At 44.8% G+C, this 15,555-nt stretch overlaps 1 protein-coding gene across 4 annotated transcripts in view; it reads left to right on the top strand.

Annotated features, from left to right (window-relative positions):
- The window catches only part of LOC129324358 (cytosolic phospholipase A2 epsilon-like), an 84,644-nt gene that overhangs the window by 48,058 nt on the left and 21,031 nt on the right, over positions 1 to 15,555 (top strand). For all 4 annotated transcript variants that reach the window (XM_054971586.1, XM_054971585.1, XM_054971583.1 and 1 more), the window contains 5 exons: positions 4,186 to 4,321; positions 5,778 to 5,914; positions 8,730 to 8,952; positions 10,521 to 10,635; positions 15,248 to 15,385. In XM_054971586.1, the coding sequence (XP_054827561.1) occupies positions 4,186 to 4,321; positions 5,778 to 5,914; positions 8,730 to 8,952; positions 10,521 to 10,635; positions 15,248 to 15,385 (749 nt within the window). The remainder of the gene's footprint in view (positions 1 to 4,185; positions 4,322 to 5,777; positions 5,915 to 8,729; positions 8,953 to 10,520; positions 10,636 to 15,247; positions 15,386 to 15,555) is intronic.

Below are 15,555 nucleotides of genomic sequence, written 5' to 3'. Positions count from 1 at the left end.
TTTTAAAAATCTCTCACTGAAGAATTTTGACTGATATGTTATGGCATGTTATGGCAGTAACTACAGGTGGATTGGGAAGCTAAAATGGTTGTGACAAAAAGCACCACACTGCAAAGACACCCTGTCTTTATACTTGACTTCTCAAGCCTATGCTGTCTAATCAGAACTAGGGTTGCTAGCCTCCAGGTAGGGCCTAGAGCCAGTTTGGTGTGATGGTTATGAGTGGTGGGACTCTAATCTGGAGAAGCAAGTTCCATTCCTCACTCCTCCACTTGAAGCCAGCTGGGTGACCTTGAGTCAGCCATGGCTCTTACAGAGCTCTCTCAGCCCCACCCACCTCACGGGGTAATTGTTCTGAGGATAATAATAACATACTTTGTAAATTGCTTTGAGTGGGTGTTAAGTTATCCTGAAGGGGGGGTATATAAATCAAATGTTATTATCATCATTATTATAGATCTCCCACAATTTCAACTGATGACCACAGAGATCATTTCCTCTGGAGAGAATGGCTGCTTTGGGGGGTGGACTCTATGGGATTATGCCCTATTTAGGCCCCCCTCCATGCTCTGCCCCTGAATCTCCAGGAGTTTCCCAACATGGAGTTGGTAACCCAGATTCCATTCAGTTCAATCCAGATCTAAGATCAAGCTGAAATTAAGTTCTGACACAGGCTACAAACCAAAATAGGTGGGCATTGTGTGATCTCTGGATAAAAGAGATTTGAGGGTGCAATTTATTCATCATACTTACTGGGTGAAGTCAGTCCCTGAGAAGTCAGTGGCTCTTACTTCTTAGTAACACAGATGAGGTTAAGCTGCTTTCTTAAATACACTTACATCCACTTATGATTTATTGAGATATATTAAGGATAGAGCTGGGCACAGTCCAGAAAATGGACCTAAATGTGACATGGCCCAGCCTGGTTTGTGGTTTGCGAACACATGGTTCATAGGATTCACCTTTTTCACAAACTTTGGTCTGTTTGGGTCAGTCCATTGGTCTGTGGTCCATGAGTCCTGACATCCTGGCTCTGATCTATCAATTCCCTAGGCAATGGAGGGGATGTCCACAGACCTTCTGCAGCCCTTACAAACTTGATAGGCAGCTCTGCCAGAGAGCTCCCATTCTTCTTTATGTGAACAAGGATGAAGAATTAATTATCTAGGCAAAGGAGGGGTGGACATTCTGCAGCCATGGGAACACCAGTCTTAGCCCTCAAAACCTTGATAGGCAGCTATGCCTGTCAACCAGAGAGCTCCCATTCTGTTCTATGTGAGCAAGGAGGAAGAATTAATTCCCTAGGCAACGGAGGGTGGATGTTCTGCAGTCACGGGAACGCCAATCTTAGCCCTCAAAACCGTGATAGGCAGCTCTGCCTGCCAAGCAGAGAGCTCCCATTCTTCTCTATGCGAGCAAGGAGGAAGACTTAATTCCCTGGGAAATGGAGGGGTGGATGTTCTGCAGCCGTGGGAACACCAATCTTAGCCCTCAAAACCTTGATAGGCAGCTCTGCCTGCCAAGCAGAGAGCTCCCATTCTTCTCTATGTGAGCAAGGAGGAAGACTTAATTCCCTGGGAAATGGAGGGGTGGATGTTCTGCAGCCATGGGAACACCAATCTTAGCCCTCAAAACCTTGATAGGCAGCTCTGCCTGCCAAGCAGAGAGCTCCCATTCTTCTCTATGCGAGCAAGGAGGAAGAATTAATTTCCTAGGCAACAGCTGGGAAGTGTCTGTTTGGAGAGTGAGGGGGTTCTTCCCCCCATGTTTCTGTTTGATTTTGCTTCATTGCAAGTTTTTGGTGCTGCAAGCCAATGCATGTCAATTGGCATTTACAACTCCTAGTATCTACTGGAAGTTTCCTGGGGGTGGCCACTTTGGGGGTCTGTAACTCAGACCTCCAAAATGCAATCTTGGCCAAACTTGGAGGGTGGCTGGAGGAGAACCTGTTGAAGTCTTGCTGTGAGTTTGGCATCTCTGAATGTGAAGGGGGTGGTCTTAGGGCCCCTGGAAGTGATAGACCATGGACTGACAAACTGGTCCATGAACGGGCTGGTCCGTGAAAAATTTGTGGTCCATGGTCTGTGAAAATTGATAGACCATGGGCGAAAGATTTATGCAATCTGAAGAGAAACCAGAGTATTAAATCCAACTGTACCTCGATGGAAATAACACAGTCAAAATTTCTGAGAGGTATTTTTCAGGTCCCCCCTTGTACTACAAATGCTGCAATCTGACTGGACGCAGGCCTGATAACAGTAGGGGCCAGATTATGGATTGCAGCAATTCTTCATTGGTTAAAGCTAACTGTTTTCCCTAAAGGACTTGTAAATCTAATGCTAACTGATCATTGTACACCATCTTGGGCTAGCAAGATAGATAGTAAACTAGCCTCCTATGGCTTATCACAGCAATTACTGCTCAGTATGGGTTATAATCAAGCCAAAAAGGCCATTAAGCAGAGAATAATAGAGGTTGAGAGAGACAACACGACTTAAACAGATTCAAGGTGTTACTGTTTGATCCTGACCCACTACAAGAAGTTTACATAAGGCCTATACTTTCTGCCCATCCAGGTAGACATAGAGCTTTTCTACTTTCAAAAATGATCTCGGATAGATCCTAGGATATAACATATAAGGTTGCTAAGTTTGGTTGGATGGTAATAAAGAACAGGAGTTTGTTCATTACCAACTAAAGACAGTTTTGTCTTATGGTTTTATGGTACCTGGTTTTTATGATATGCTGAAATTTAAATTTTAAATATTTTTAAATATTTTAAATATTTTAAATATTTTAAATATTTTAAGGCAATGTAAGGCAATGTAATCTATTATGTTACTGAGGTATCTTTTAATCTGTATTCTCTTGTTTATCTCTGTAATACTGATCATTCCTGTAATTCTTTTGCTGGTCTAGGACTGTAATAATAAATTTGATTTGATTTGATAGACCATGGGCTAGTGGACCATGGCATTTTCCCGGTCCACGCCCACCTGTAATTAAGGATTGCTTTATATGACTGCCATTTATTGCACTCTTGTGTGAGAGTAAACCCCACTGAAGAGTGGGACTTCTGAATATATATATGTGAGGTCTTCTTGATCCTTTTTAGAGTGCAAGTGAAGGGAGCTCAGGATTCATAGGGTGTTGGGGAAATGGCACTGCAATGGAACAGGCACCCCCACCTGCAGGTGAAGTCCTGGGAGCAGCTAATGGTCAAGCTATTATTGTGCATGGCACAGTAAACTAATTTTACCACTCCCCCCCCCTCATGCTCTGCCAGTTTCTGAGCTCCTTGCAAGTGTTTGCTGACTCTGCTCTTTGAATCAGGACTGCAGGCCAAAGCAGGGCTTTGGGTGTGCATGAGAAACTTTGCCTAATTGGCAAGGCTTCAGCTTCTGGATCAGCAAGTTCTCCACTGCCAAAATCCCTGTCTGAGGGCCAAGCTACAAGTGACAAATGACACTTGAACGGCAAGTGTATTTCTCCCTGTTCACTTGCCCTCCACTCAATCCACTTGCCAGGCAAGTGTCTTTCGTCATGTGTAGCTTGGCCCTGAGAAGCTGATCTGCAGCTGCTTGTTTGACAGGTTGTTTGAGACTTGAATACAGGTGGCTCCAGGCCTTTTAGTGCATGCAACAGTCAGTTGGGTTGGCTGGCTCTTAAGATGCCTGGCCCGTAGGAAGGGACTTTCTTTCCCACTCCCTCTGCAGGACAGTGGCCTGCCTGGAAATGTCCTGGTGAGTTCAATGCCCAGTCCACTCCTGGCAACAACCAAAGTCAGCAGTGAAGCTGAGAGACTGTGAGGTTCTTCTGCAAGCAAGCATGATAACAAGGAGGATAGGAGGAAGTGTATCTGTACTGCGCTGAAGTGGATGGTACAGTCTGAAGAAGCTTCACTGAAATGAGAGGGACTTAGAACACTGTCTGTAGGCTACAAAGATTGCAGTGTAGCTTATTAACTGTGTACAAACATTGTAGGATTCATAAAAAGATATGCAGTGAATATTAAGATTTGTGTGTCCTAAGATTACTTGTGGCTTTTCATTCAGTCTGTCATACACATCTTATGTCTGTGTAAAGCCATGGGCATGATTAAGTAGCTTTATAATATACTGTGAATTATTAATAAAATGCAGTACATTGACCTGTTGTTTGTTCTGTCCTTGGATTCTATGTAAGGCCAAGAGGCCTAGATGTACGTTTGGGGTATGAATTATGTATGGAGGAAAAAATACTGGTACAGAAGCGGAAGAGGCTTGCTGCAGCTACCCTGAAAAAGGTTCTCTGCTTAGAACAGGATCTGGAGGACCATGAGGTATGTAGGTGTGTGTACGTACAGTGCCCGTAAGTATTCAGTGTAAACTTTAAAAGGGGGTTAGGCAGATACACGAAGGAGGAGTCCATTAATAACGGCTAGTCTCCATATACAGGCAGCAAACCTCTGACTCTCGGAGCTGGGAGGTGGCATCAGGGGAGGACCTTGGCCTGTATGCCCTGTTTGTTTGGCCCTCCAGGTCAACTGGTTGGCCACTGTGTGAAACAGGATGGTGGACTTCATGGACCACTCTCTGGTCTGATCCAGCAGAGCTCTACTTATGCTCTTAACCATATATTGATACAAAATTAAACCCTACTGAACAATTTAACCTCTATTTTTACTCTAAATGTATCTTAATTGATAACTGTATCATAGAAGGATGCACTGGAACATATATGAGCGTATGAAATTTCCTCCTACTTGGTCTTACCCTTGGTTCATTTGACCCAGTGTCTTCTACTCTCACTGATGGTGCTTGCCTCTCCAAGTACTGCTTTCTGCTACAACAGGAATTGCAGCTTGAAACTTCTTCTTGTCAATCATTTGCTTTACCACTGAGCTATGGGTCCTCCCCACGAAAGCAGGAATCTAGGCAGAAGTTAAACCTACTATCTTCTGATTTGTATTCAGACATATTATGCATGGTAACTTTTCAAGATTGCCAACCTCCTTGTGGAGTCAGGGAATCCTCAACCCAGCTCCTGTTTCCCACCACCACTCAGAGCGATGGCATGAGAAAATTTTTTTAAAAGGTAGTCAGGCCAATGGGGTAATGTCACTTCTGGGGAAACCTTGAAAGTGATGCCAGTCCTCTCTAGGTTTTATCATAGCGTTTCTGGAAATTCCTAGAGGGGCATGACCTCATTTCTGGGTTTTCCTAGAAATGATGTCATGCTGTTACTGACAGCAGCCTTCTATGTCCCTGCTACCAGTCTCCCACTAAGTGCCAAGTCATGCCAGGTAACCCTACACTATTGGTCCTGAGGACTGAAAACCTTTGTGGGAGAGAAAGAATCCCAATCCAGTGTAATATTTTCATACCTATGTTTCTTCACATATATTTTTCACAGAAGAAAAACATTAAATCTGGATTACTGTCTAATCAAGGGAATAAAGGTGATCTGAGATAATATTGGTGTGGTTTGTTGATTTGATATAGATTTTTTTTAAAAACGGGCCAGAGTACCAATCACATTTTTAAATTCAAATTTAGCAAACTAGATTTGGTTACATAGGCCCAATTTAAGCAGAAAAAACTCTCTTAAAAAAATCAGAGTACCTTCTCTACTTCAACTTCCTGTATTCCTAGTGAAACAAGCAGTGGTCAGTTCCTTCATCATTTGGTTTTCACTTGTCTTATAGCCATCTACATGTTTTCCTTTTTATTATTATTTTTTAAAAAATGTTCAATAATACAGTGTTCAATAATTCTTGAATTTTTTATGCCCAACAGGTACCTGTGGTGGCTGTCATGTCAACAGGGGGTGGTGCTAGAGCTTTCACTGCTTTACATGGCAACCTATTTGGTCTACAAAAACTGAATCTTTTAGATTGTCTTACATATATCTCTGGGTCTTCGGGCTCCACATGGTAAGGACAGCATTGCAGAGGATCCCCTTGTCATGTCTATTTTCCTCACATAGCAGATATTTATTCACATTTATTTTTTAATGATTCATACCCCATTTTTGACCAGGTAACAGATATGCTCACCTGTGAGGCCAAAGCCAGAGCTTTAGGGGTGAAAAAAAAATTAGGGTGTATTGAATTAAGAAATAAGAGCCAATGTGTGGAAGTAGGGGTGTGACTGTGTTAAATGATCATGTATGATGAAATTTTGTATGAAGCTTGTCCTTGGCTCTGGGCAACTAACCAACCAACCCAGGGTTGTTATAAAGGTAAATCAATGCTCAGGGGTCACTGAAGGACGGGTGGGATTTAATTATAAATTATCTAAATATGAATATGGGTTAATGCTATTGAGCATATGACTAGATGAGAATTCTTTATTTTTTAGCATTTTTAAAAATACCTAAATTTTCCATTAGAAAAGAGAGACTTGCAATGCATTCCTAAGCAGATTTAGACTCTTCTACATCCATTGTAGTCAATGGGCTTAGAAGGAAGTAATTCTATTTAGGATAGCACTATAAATCATATGGTTCAACTGTTTCTCAAAATTTATTTTTTTATTTAATGGGCGTCTATCTCGCCCTCCTCACAAGTGGGCTCAGGGCGGGTTACAGCAGTAAAACATATAATTTACATTAAAATTCACAATAAAAACACAGGATTTCCATAAAACACCACCCCCAGACAGTGACCTTACAATCCACCCCTGCCAGTAACATGGAACGGTGGGAGGAGGAGGGGAATAGGCCTTTCAGTTTAAGTTGTAACTCATATGGGGGAGACAGATGGTCTAATGCCCCCCCCCCCCAGCAAGAGGCCAGGTGAGAGGCTCTCTGGATGATTGGTGGAACATGTCAGTCGTGCAGGCCCACTGAAAGGATAGAAGATCCTGGCAGGGCCATGTATCCACTGATACAGAGTTACACCACGTCAGAGCTAGCACCAAAAAGGCCCTGGCTCTGGTTGAGGCCAGTCTAGCCTCCCTGGGGCCCAGGACCACCAGTAGATGTTTGTCTACTGATCTCAGCCCTCTCCAGTGCACATATGAGAGGCAGTCCCATAGGTATGTCCGCTAAGGGCTTTAAAGGTCAAAACCAGAGGTCAATGATAGATTAATAATAGCCTCCAATGGGGCCCTCAGTCTATCCATGCTGGCTTTTACCAGCCACAAAGGACAGGGGTCCAGGGAGCATGTAGTGGGCTTCACCAGCCGCAGGTTCCTGTCAAACTCTTCCTGGGAGAGTGGACTGAAGTGATCTAAAATAGGACCCGAAAATGGCCAATGGTCCTCCAGTTCACTCACTGATTCAACTGTGGCTGGTAGGTCACAGCAGAGTGACAAGATTTTATCTGCAAAATAGCTCGCAAAAGCCTTGCAGCTAATGTCTGAATTACCAGTTTGGCGATCTCCCTGGGAGAGGGAGACCAAAGACTGAACTGCTTGGAATAATTTTGCTTGGCGTGAGCTTGCAGACGCTATGGAGACAGCATAGAAGTCCTTCTTTGCCATCTTCACAGCCACCTCATAGGCTTTCATAAATGCCGTATAAGATGATCTTGCCTCTTCATCCCGACATTGCTGCCACACTTGCTTGAGCCATCTCAGCTCCCACTTTATCCATCTTAGCTCTTCTGTATACCAGGGACTAATCTGATGTGGAGGTGGAAAGGGTGACGGGGCATTTCATCGATGGCTTTGGAGAGATGGACCAGCCAAAATTACTATTTCAGTGTAGTATAAGTTTTGAGAAAATTGTCCTTTTGCATATTTTCTTTCACTTTCCTGCTGGTTAATTTAGTTAGTCCACCTTAAGTGATGGTGCAGTTAGTTATTTCCAACTGCAAGCAATACTTATTTGTACTAGAATCAACAAACAAGTCACTAGTGCAAGATCATCTAATGCAATACTTTTTTTAAAAAAAACCCAAATGTACAGGAAAGAATAGGAATTTGAGCTCCCACCCCCGCTCTGTTTTTCTAAAACTGCTCCAGAATGTAAAAAGCCCAGAATAGCTTTATAGCTTGGTTGTTGTGGGTTTTCCGGGCTGTATTGCCGTGGTCTTGGCATTGTAGTTCCTGACGTTTCGCCAGCAGCTGTGGCTGGCATCTTCAGAGGTGTAGCACCAAAAGACAGAGATCTCTCAGTGTCACAGTGTGGAAAAGATGTAGGTCATTTGTATCTACTCAGGAGGGGTGGGGTTGAGCTCAGTCATCCTGTAAGACTCAGCTCAACCCCACCCCTCCTGAGTAGATACAAATGACCTACATCTTCTCCACACTGTGACACTGAGAGATCTCTGTCTTTTGGTGCTACACCTCTGAAGATGCCAGCCACAGCTGCTGGCGAAACGTCAGGAACTACAATGCCAAGACCACGGCAATACAGCCCGGAAAACCCACAACAACCATCGTTCTCCGGCCGTGAAAGCCTTCGACAATACAGCTTTATAGCTTATTTGTTAGATTCTCTTTGCCCCATTGCTGCTCTTCTCCAGTTTACCTTCAGAAATACACAAGAATAGGAAAATATTTATTAACAAATTAGCAAATAATCCCAAGAAAAATTATGTGCTTGAAAAGTGTAGCGCTCTTTTGCTGGTTTGGTATTAACATCTCCGATTCTTTTTAAAGCATCAAAATGAATATTCTGACTCACTGATTTTTATAACTAAATTATTAAATTTTTCCTTCACTTCCATGGTATGTTATGGTTAATGTTCACAGTGTAGTTCAACAATTATTTTTTTAAACAGTCCCATTTCCTTTTTATAGGGCCCTGTCAAATCTGTATGAAAATGCTAATTGGTCACAGGAAGATCTTTCAGGAGCAATAGCAGAAGCTCGCAAGCACATGACTGAATGCGAGCGGAATGTGTTTTGCCTGGAAAACTTAAAGGAGTACAACAAAGCATTGGAGCAGCGGGAAAAGGAAGGCTACAAAACATGTATTACTGATCTTTGGGGACTTTTCATTGACAAAACATTAGGCAATGGGGTAATGGATCTCTATTTCCCGACTTACAGAAAATAAAACTATGAAATGCTGCCAAGACAAAATGCATGTAGAATTATCCATATAATTATTGATTTGGCAGAACAATGCAAGCAAGTTCATGTTCAAGATGTTCCTTCACCCAAATTAAAATCCACTTTTTATTTGGGGGAGGGGTGGCAACTCTAAGCCACAGGCAAAACCCTTATCCCAGGCAGGGTCACTTTGTGTCTACACACTACTTTAACTTTGCTAACTTTTACTTACAGTTGCCCCTCCAACCAATGAACAGCAGCTCTGCTAAATTGTTCTTTCTCTCCCTATGCTGTGTTCATGTCATTCTCCCTAAATCTTCGCATTGATTTGCTGTCTTGATTTATATCAGCTTTAAGATTATAATGTTCACTGGCAGTAGACAGTAAGGTATTTGACTGGTGAGACCCACCTGCCGCCACTAAGGGTTGATTGTGGGACATAGAAGAAGGTTCACCATCATTATTGATAAGAGATAGTGAAGAGGGGGGCACTTCTGTACTCTGCAAGCATGAGGCAGTAGGCATGTGATTTTATGGTGAATAGGCGTGTTGTGAACTCTGGCTTAGGAAATCCCAGATGATTTGGGGCAGAGTTTGGGGACAGGAGGCAATTCAGCAGGGATGTGATTTCACAGAGTCCACCTTCTGAAGCTGCCATTTTCTCCAAGGGAACTGACCTCTGTAGTCTGGAGACCAGTAGTCATACAAGAAGGAACAAGCTTTCTCCTCTCAGTGGCCTGCAGCATTACTCTACAATTTCCACAAGTGAATTACCTCACGAGCCACTGCTGGTTCTCATTTTAAACCTTACTAGTTCTTCCTTCCCCAGACTGTATGAAGCTAAATGTGTGAACAAGGCCTACTGAGAGTCAGTGCTAAGATGGTCCATGTGTGTTGGACATATGTTTTTAGTAGAATCCAGTTTATGGCATAAACCTCTCCTCAACTTCTCTCTCCAGCAATTCTAGCTATCCACAAAACTGGACAGCTACTTGTCCTTTTAATGATTTATTATTTATTTAGAATATTTTTGATGTCACTTCCTCAGGAACCTGTCCAAGGCTTACAAAAATAAAAACAATAAAAAGAAAACATTAAAAGATATTAAATTTCAGCATTTTAAAATCCCATCCCACCATAAAAGCAAAGATCATGAATACGAACCACAAAGAGTATCAAACAATAGTTTCCAGGCTAAAATAGCGTCTAAAAATCATTAATTTAAACCTTAGGTGAACAGAAATGTTTTTGCCTGGTGCTGAGAAGAAAGCAATGTGGGCGCTAGGCAAGCCTCAAGAGGAAGGGCATTCCACAAATGAGCTACCACTGAAAAAGCTCTGTCTGTGGTTGCCACCCACCTCTACTCTGAAGGTGGGGGCACAGAGAACAGGGCTTGTAAAGCAGATCTCAACTAGTGGGATGGACAATATGGGAGAAGGAGGTCCTTCAGGTATCCAAGCTTCAAGCCATTTAGGGCTTTAAAGGTAAGAACCAACCAATTGTGCCCAGAAATAACTTGATGTTTGGTTTTTACAGAAGCCGAACTGCACACTCTCAGGGCAGAAGCTTGCACTGAATCATGGTCAGAACCCACTACCTATATACATGATTCTCAACACGAGGGACAAGTACAGCCTTTCAGAATTTAAAGGTAATGTTATGTGTATCACACTTGATTTGAACACGAAGAGAGTCCCATTCATAAGGTGATGTGCTAGCCAATACAGACATCTTTCTCTGTGTCTCTCTCACAAACACTTCCATCAACCACACTCTGAAGTAATCTAGCTAATGAGCTTACATGTTTTCTTCCTTCGTGTGTCTAGATATGGCCAATACTGGATATTGTAAGAGAATTTCTGAGGTATTATTGACTATGAGTTTTAATAGAACAAAGCAGAAATATAAAGTGTGGAGTAGTGATTAGAATGACATACTAGGAGGTAAGAGATCAAATCCCAACTCTGCCATGAAGTGTACTAGCTGACCTTCAGCCAGTTACTGCTACTCAGCTTCACCTACCTCACAGAGATATTGTGAAAATAAAATGGTGAGGAGAACCAGTGCTTTTAGGTGTTGTACTCTTCTTCCCTGCCTTGGAGATTGAGTCATGAATGGACATGGGCACGAACAGCATTCAGAATGGAAGAAAACAACAAACAGGCCGCTTGGATGCTTGCGAACGGGCTGTTCGTGAGGCGCCACTCCAGCTGAACAGGTGGTTGTCGCAAGCCTTGTTCATTGCGCTTGGCCACCGTTTGGGAAGCTAGACACTCAGGCGCCTTCAATCAATTGCCTCGGCAACGGAGGGAGGAACTGCCTGAACTCTGTCTGCACTCCCTCTGTCGCCCTGGACACCCCAATCAAAACCCAACTTAGCTTGATGAGCAGGTCTTCCTTCCAAGCGTGGAGCTGCAAAATTTGTTACAATCGGTAACGTGGGAGCAGACACCGGGGGGAGGGAGGGAGGAGGGGGTTATTCTGTGGCCATGGAAACTCCAATCTCATCCCTGCAAACCCTGTTAGGCAGTTCTGACTGCCAACCACAGATGTTCTGCGTTTCTCAATGAGACCTCTGCTTATAAAAGGGCACTGCGCTCCCAGTTCTTGCTTTCACTTTCAGCAAGCACTGGAGTGGGACAGAGCTGTTGATAGACTTTTGGGAGAGAGGGAGAGTGCATTGGAGCTGGGCTTTTTTCTGTGTGTGCTGGGTGGGATAGGGAACTATCCCCTCTGGTTCTAGGGCTGCTGCCAAGCCCTGGGGCCAAGCTTAGTGGGCACCTTGGCTGAGGGCTCACATTATTATTAGTGCCTGATCTTGTCAGGTATCTGGGAGTGCTGGACTATGGCTCTAGCCCCTCCCTCTATTTCCAGGGCTGCTGCCAGGCCCTGGGGCCAAGCTCAGTGGGTGTGCTGGAATGCAGGCAGGGAGACAGCCACGAGCCTCTCCAGCAGTCCGAGTTCAAACAAGCCGATAAGGGAGTGAGCCAGGAGCGTAGTCCAAGGAGCCGAAATGTGGGGGTCAGAGCCGAAAAGCAGTCAGAGCAGAATGGAGTCGCAGTGGAACCAGGCAGGTCTGTGCTCAGGTGCTTCTGCACTGAAGGGGAGGGCGTCCTGGCTTAAGAGTTCTCACCTGCAGGACGGGGCTGCACTCTGTTACAACTCAAGGTCGTTCCGACGCTGCTTGAGTGCCTGAAGCCTTGCACTTCGCCTCCTTTCCTGTGCAGCAAGCCGCTGCCTCCCTCTGCGCTGCCTATCAGGTTCGGGGGAGCTAGGTGGGGATGTTGCCCTAGCCTCAGGAGCTGGTGCAGGTAAAGGGGCAGCTTCTGTCCCTGAGTCTGCCCTGGATTCCTCAACCTGCTCTGGCAGGGATTCCTGCTGCTCCAGTCCCTGCTGGTTTTCCAAGCAGCTGACGCTGGAGGAGCTTGGAGTATTCCCACTCCTGTCGTCCTCCCCAAGGTCTTCGTCCTCCGAGGACTCAGAGGCCACGACAGTGGGCACCTTGGCTGAGGGCTCACCTTGACTATTACTATTATTGGTATCAGTGTCTGATCTGGTCAGGCCTTTGGGTGTGCTGGGCTAGGACTCTAGCCCCAGCCTCTGGTTCCCGGGCTGCTGCCAGGCTCTGAGGCCAAGCTCAGTGGGCACCTCGGCTGAGGGCTCACCCTGATTATTAGTGCCTGATCTGGTCAGGTCTCTGGGAGTGCTGGGCTAGGGCTCTAGCCCCTCCCTCTGGTACTAGGGCTGCTGCCAGGCCCTGGGGCCAAGCTGTGTGGGCACCTTGGCTGAGGGCTCACAGGGTTCTCTCCTTTTCTGTCCTTCTTAATTCTAGTTTGATGGCACAATGAGTCTTCATGTTGTGGTGGCCACCACGGGTGGTCATGGGGTGAAGTGCGAAGGCAGTCCTCCTGGTTTACTTGTGGAAAGCAGTACTAGGTGTGGCTTGGGGGCAGCAGAGAGTACTCTTGCTCCCCCATATTCACCTGTGGGGGCTGTGGAGGAGGCCAAAGAGGTCTTTCCACTGGGGGGAGAGGATCTCTCTCAACATTTTGAGGAGGGGGTGGGTGACGGATCCCTGGAGGAATGGTTTGTGTTTTATGAAACATCCCTCCCATCCCCATCCCAAACTCCCGGTGGTGTCCCTGCCTGCAGTCCACCCCTCACTCCATCATCTGTGGCCAGCTCTGCAGCGCACCCTGTAACAGTTTGTCCTCGTTCCCCTGGGACAGTTAGTGGTCCACATTTCAGCACCTCTGTATGGAGGCACTTTCGAGCCCTTCCTAATGACTCTGGTGTGGTGCTGTGCCTGTGATGTCCTGGTGTGCAGGGGCAAAAACTTGAAGCACCTGTCATCGATGGCCCTGACTTGGCATGTGAAGAGACACCACCCGAGCCTGTGGTCTCCATCCTCACCCAGTGAAACAACTGTTGGGGGGGAAAGGAGGCAACCAGCTCTTCTGAATGGGGATCAGTTGGAGGGTCACCAGAATCCACCCCAAGCAAGAATCTTTGCCCTGGGGGTGATGCTGGTGGGAGCAGAGCGCTCGTGGAGGTTGTCCCCTCAGGGTCTGGGACAGCACCGCTTAGAATGGCGGGCACATAGGGGCTGCTGCCAGCAAGCAGACAGATCCCCTGCCTCCAAGAGGGGAGGCAGTCCACCACCACCTCCCTGAGCCAGCCAGGCCCAGTGGTGAAGTCATCAACCACCTTGCTGCATAAGTGGATAATCTGTCCGCCTCCAACCTGGAGGCCTGGCGGGCAGGCACATGGGGGGTGCTGCCAGTGGGCGGCCAGATCCCCCCACCCCCAAGAGAGGAGGCAGCCCACCTTCAGGACCACCACACGGGGCCAAGGTGAACTGGGGAAGGTGGCTTCCTTTGTGTTGAATGGGAGTTTCCTGGGGAAGTTGAATTTGGAAATGTATAACTCCAAAATCCATATTGCAATCTTGACCAAGCTTGGGTGATGGCTGGAAAACAGCCTGCTGCACATTCCCTGTGAATATGGGCTCTCTAAGTGCTAAGGGGGCCACTCTGGTGCCGACGAACACCGAACACCAAACACTTTAGTTAACGGGACATGTTCGATTCCATTCCTCTGTTCATTTTCGTTGTCGGGAACAAACAACAAACAGCATGTTCAGGTATTTTTTCCTGTTCGTGACCATGTCTAGTCATGAAACACTGATGAAATATTGTGTGCATACACCCTGGATCTGTATTTACACCCACAACATCTGTTTCCTCAACAGAACAGGCTAGGATAGCTTATTTTCATCAGGTGGGGCCTCAATACTGCTTTCCCTAAAATATTTTCTCTTCATAAAACTGACAGTTTAAGAAGAACAATTAACAGGAAGCATGTGATACCATTGCAGCTGCTTAGAAATATGAAAAACTCATGAGAAGTGAGATACTGAAAGAACAAGGATACAGAAAGGTCTGAAGGCATTTGGGAAGTTGAGTCTAGAAGAAAACAGAAAGTCAGAGACGAGATGATCAAAATTAGGAGCAATTTGGAGATTCGAGATACACCAAGGCCATTATCTCCCCAAACATCTGACTTCTAGAATCATAAATCAAAAAATTCCAGTCCAATACTGAGCTTTCAGTGCCAGCCCAAAAGAGATAAGAAAATAACATCCAAAGCAATGAATCTTAGGAATTTTCTGTCACAACACAAGTGAAATGTAGCAATCTGCTGTTTTGAAACCAATAGCATATAAGGCCATTAGTTCAAAACTCATATCAGACCTCTGTTGAAAATGCCACAAGAGCCTCCAGTCTCTCCCAGAACCAGTGGGTTGACAGGAGGACTGTTTAAGTGTAGTGAGAGAATTTATTTTCCTTTTTATCTAGTTTAACTTCATTTCTTATGTGTTTTGTTGTACTACTGCTTATATGCTTAACTATTCATACCCATAAAATATTTAATATATTAACTATAAAGGGGGTGTGATGTCGGCATCAGTGAAAACTGATGCCTGAAGAGCAGGCTCTCTCTCAGCCAAGCCCAAAAAACTCATATTAGCCCCATAGCATGTTAAAAGAACCTGATACTATGGGCAAGCAAGAAGTGAACAACAAAAAACATGATACTAAAGTGGCAGGATGAATGCTTAAACATTGTGTATTATGATACCAATTCATACTTTCTTTTTGTTTGTAACATTCATGTTAGTTTTCCTTTAGTTTAGTTTTCTTTAATTTAGGCTCTAAACACGATTTTACACAACAAAAGCAAAATTTGAGCCTGTTTTGTAGAATGGATGGAATTCACTCCCTATGAGGTTGGATTACTAAAATATGGCGCCTATATTCGTTCTGAGGATTTTGGAAGCAAATTCTTTATGGGTCGGATGATGAAGAAAGTTCCAGAATCTGGAATCTGCTACATGAAAGGTGACTTATTTTATCTACTTCATCATGATTTGTTGTAGATGATATTGTGATAAATCATCCCAAGCTTGTGAAGCATGAAAGCACAAACTGGGTTATTCACTTCCTATAATATCCCTAATGTTGGTCTGTGTATTTAATCTGATTATGTTGATATTAATCTCCTTACAAAG

This window comes from Eublepharis macularius, chromosome 2, assembly GCF_028583425.1.
Source record: "Eublepharis macularius isolate TG4126 chromosome 2, MPM_Emac_v1.0, whole genome shotgun sequence".
In the NCBI taxonomy this organism is placed as follows: Eukaryota; Metazoa; Chordata; class Lepidosauria; order Squamata; family Eublepharidae; genus Eublepharis; species Eublepharis macularius.
This window is presented reverse-complemented; position numbering and strand designations above follow the sequence as displayed.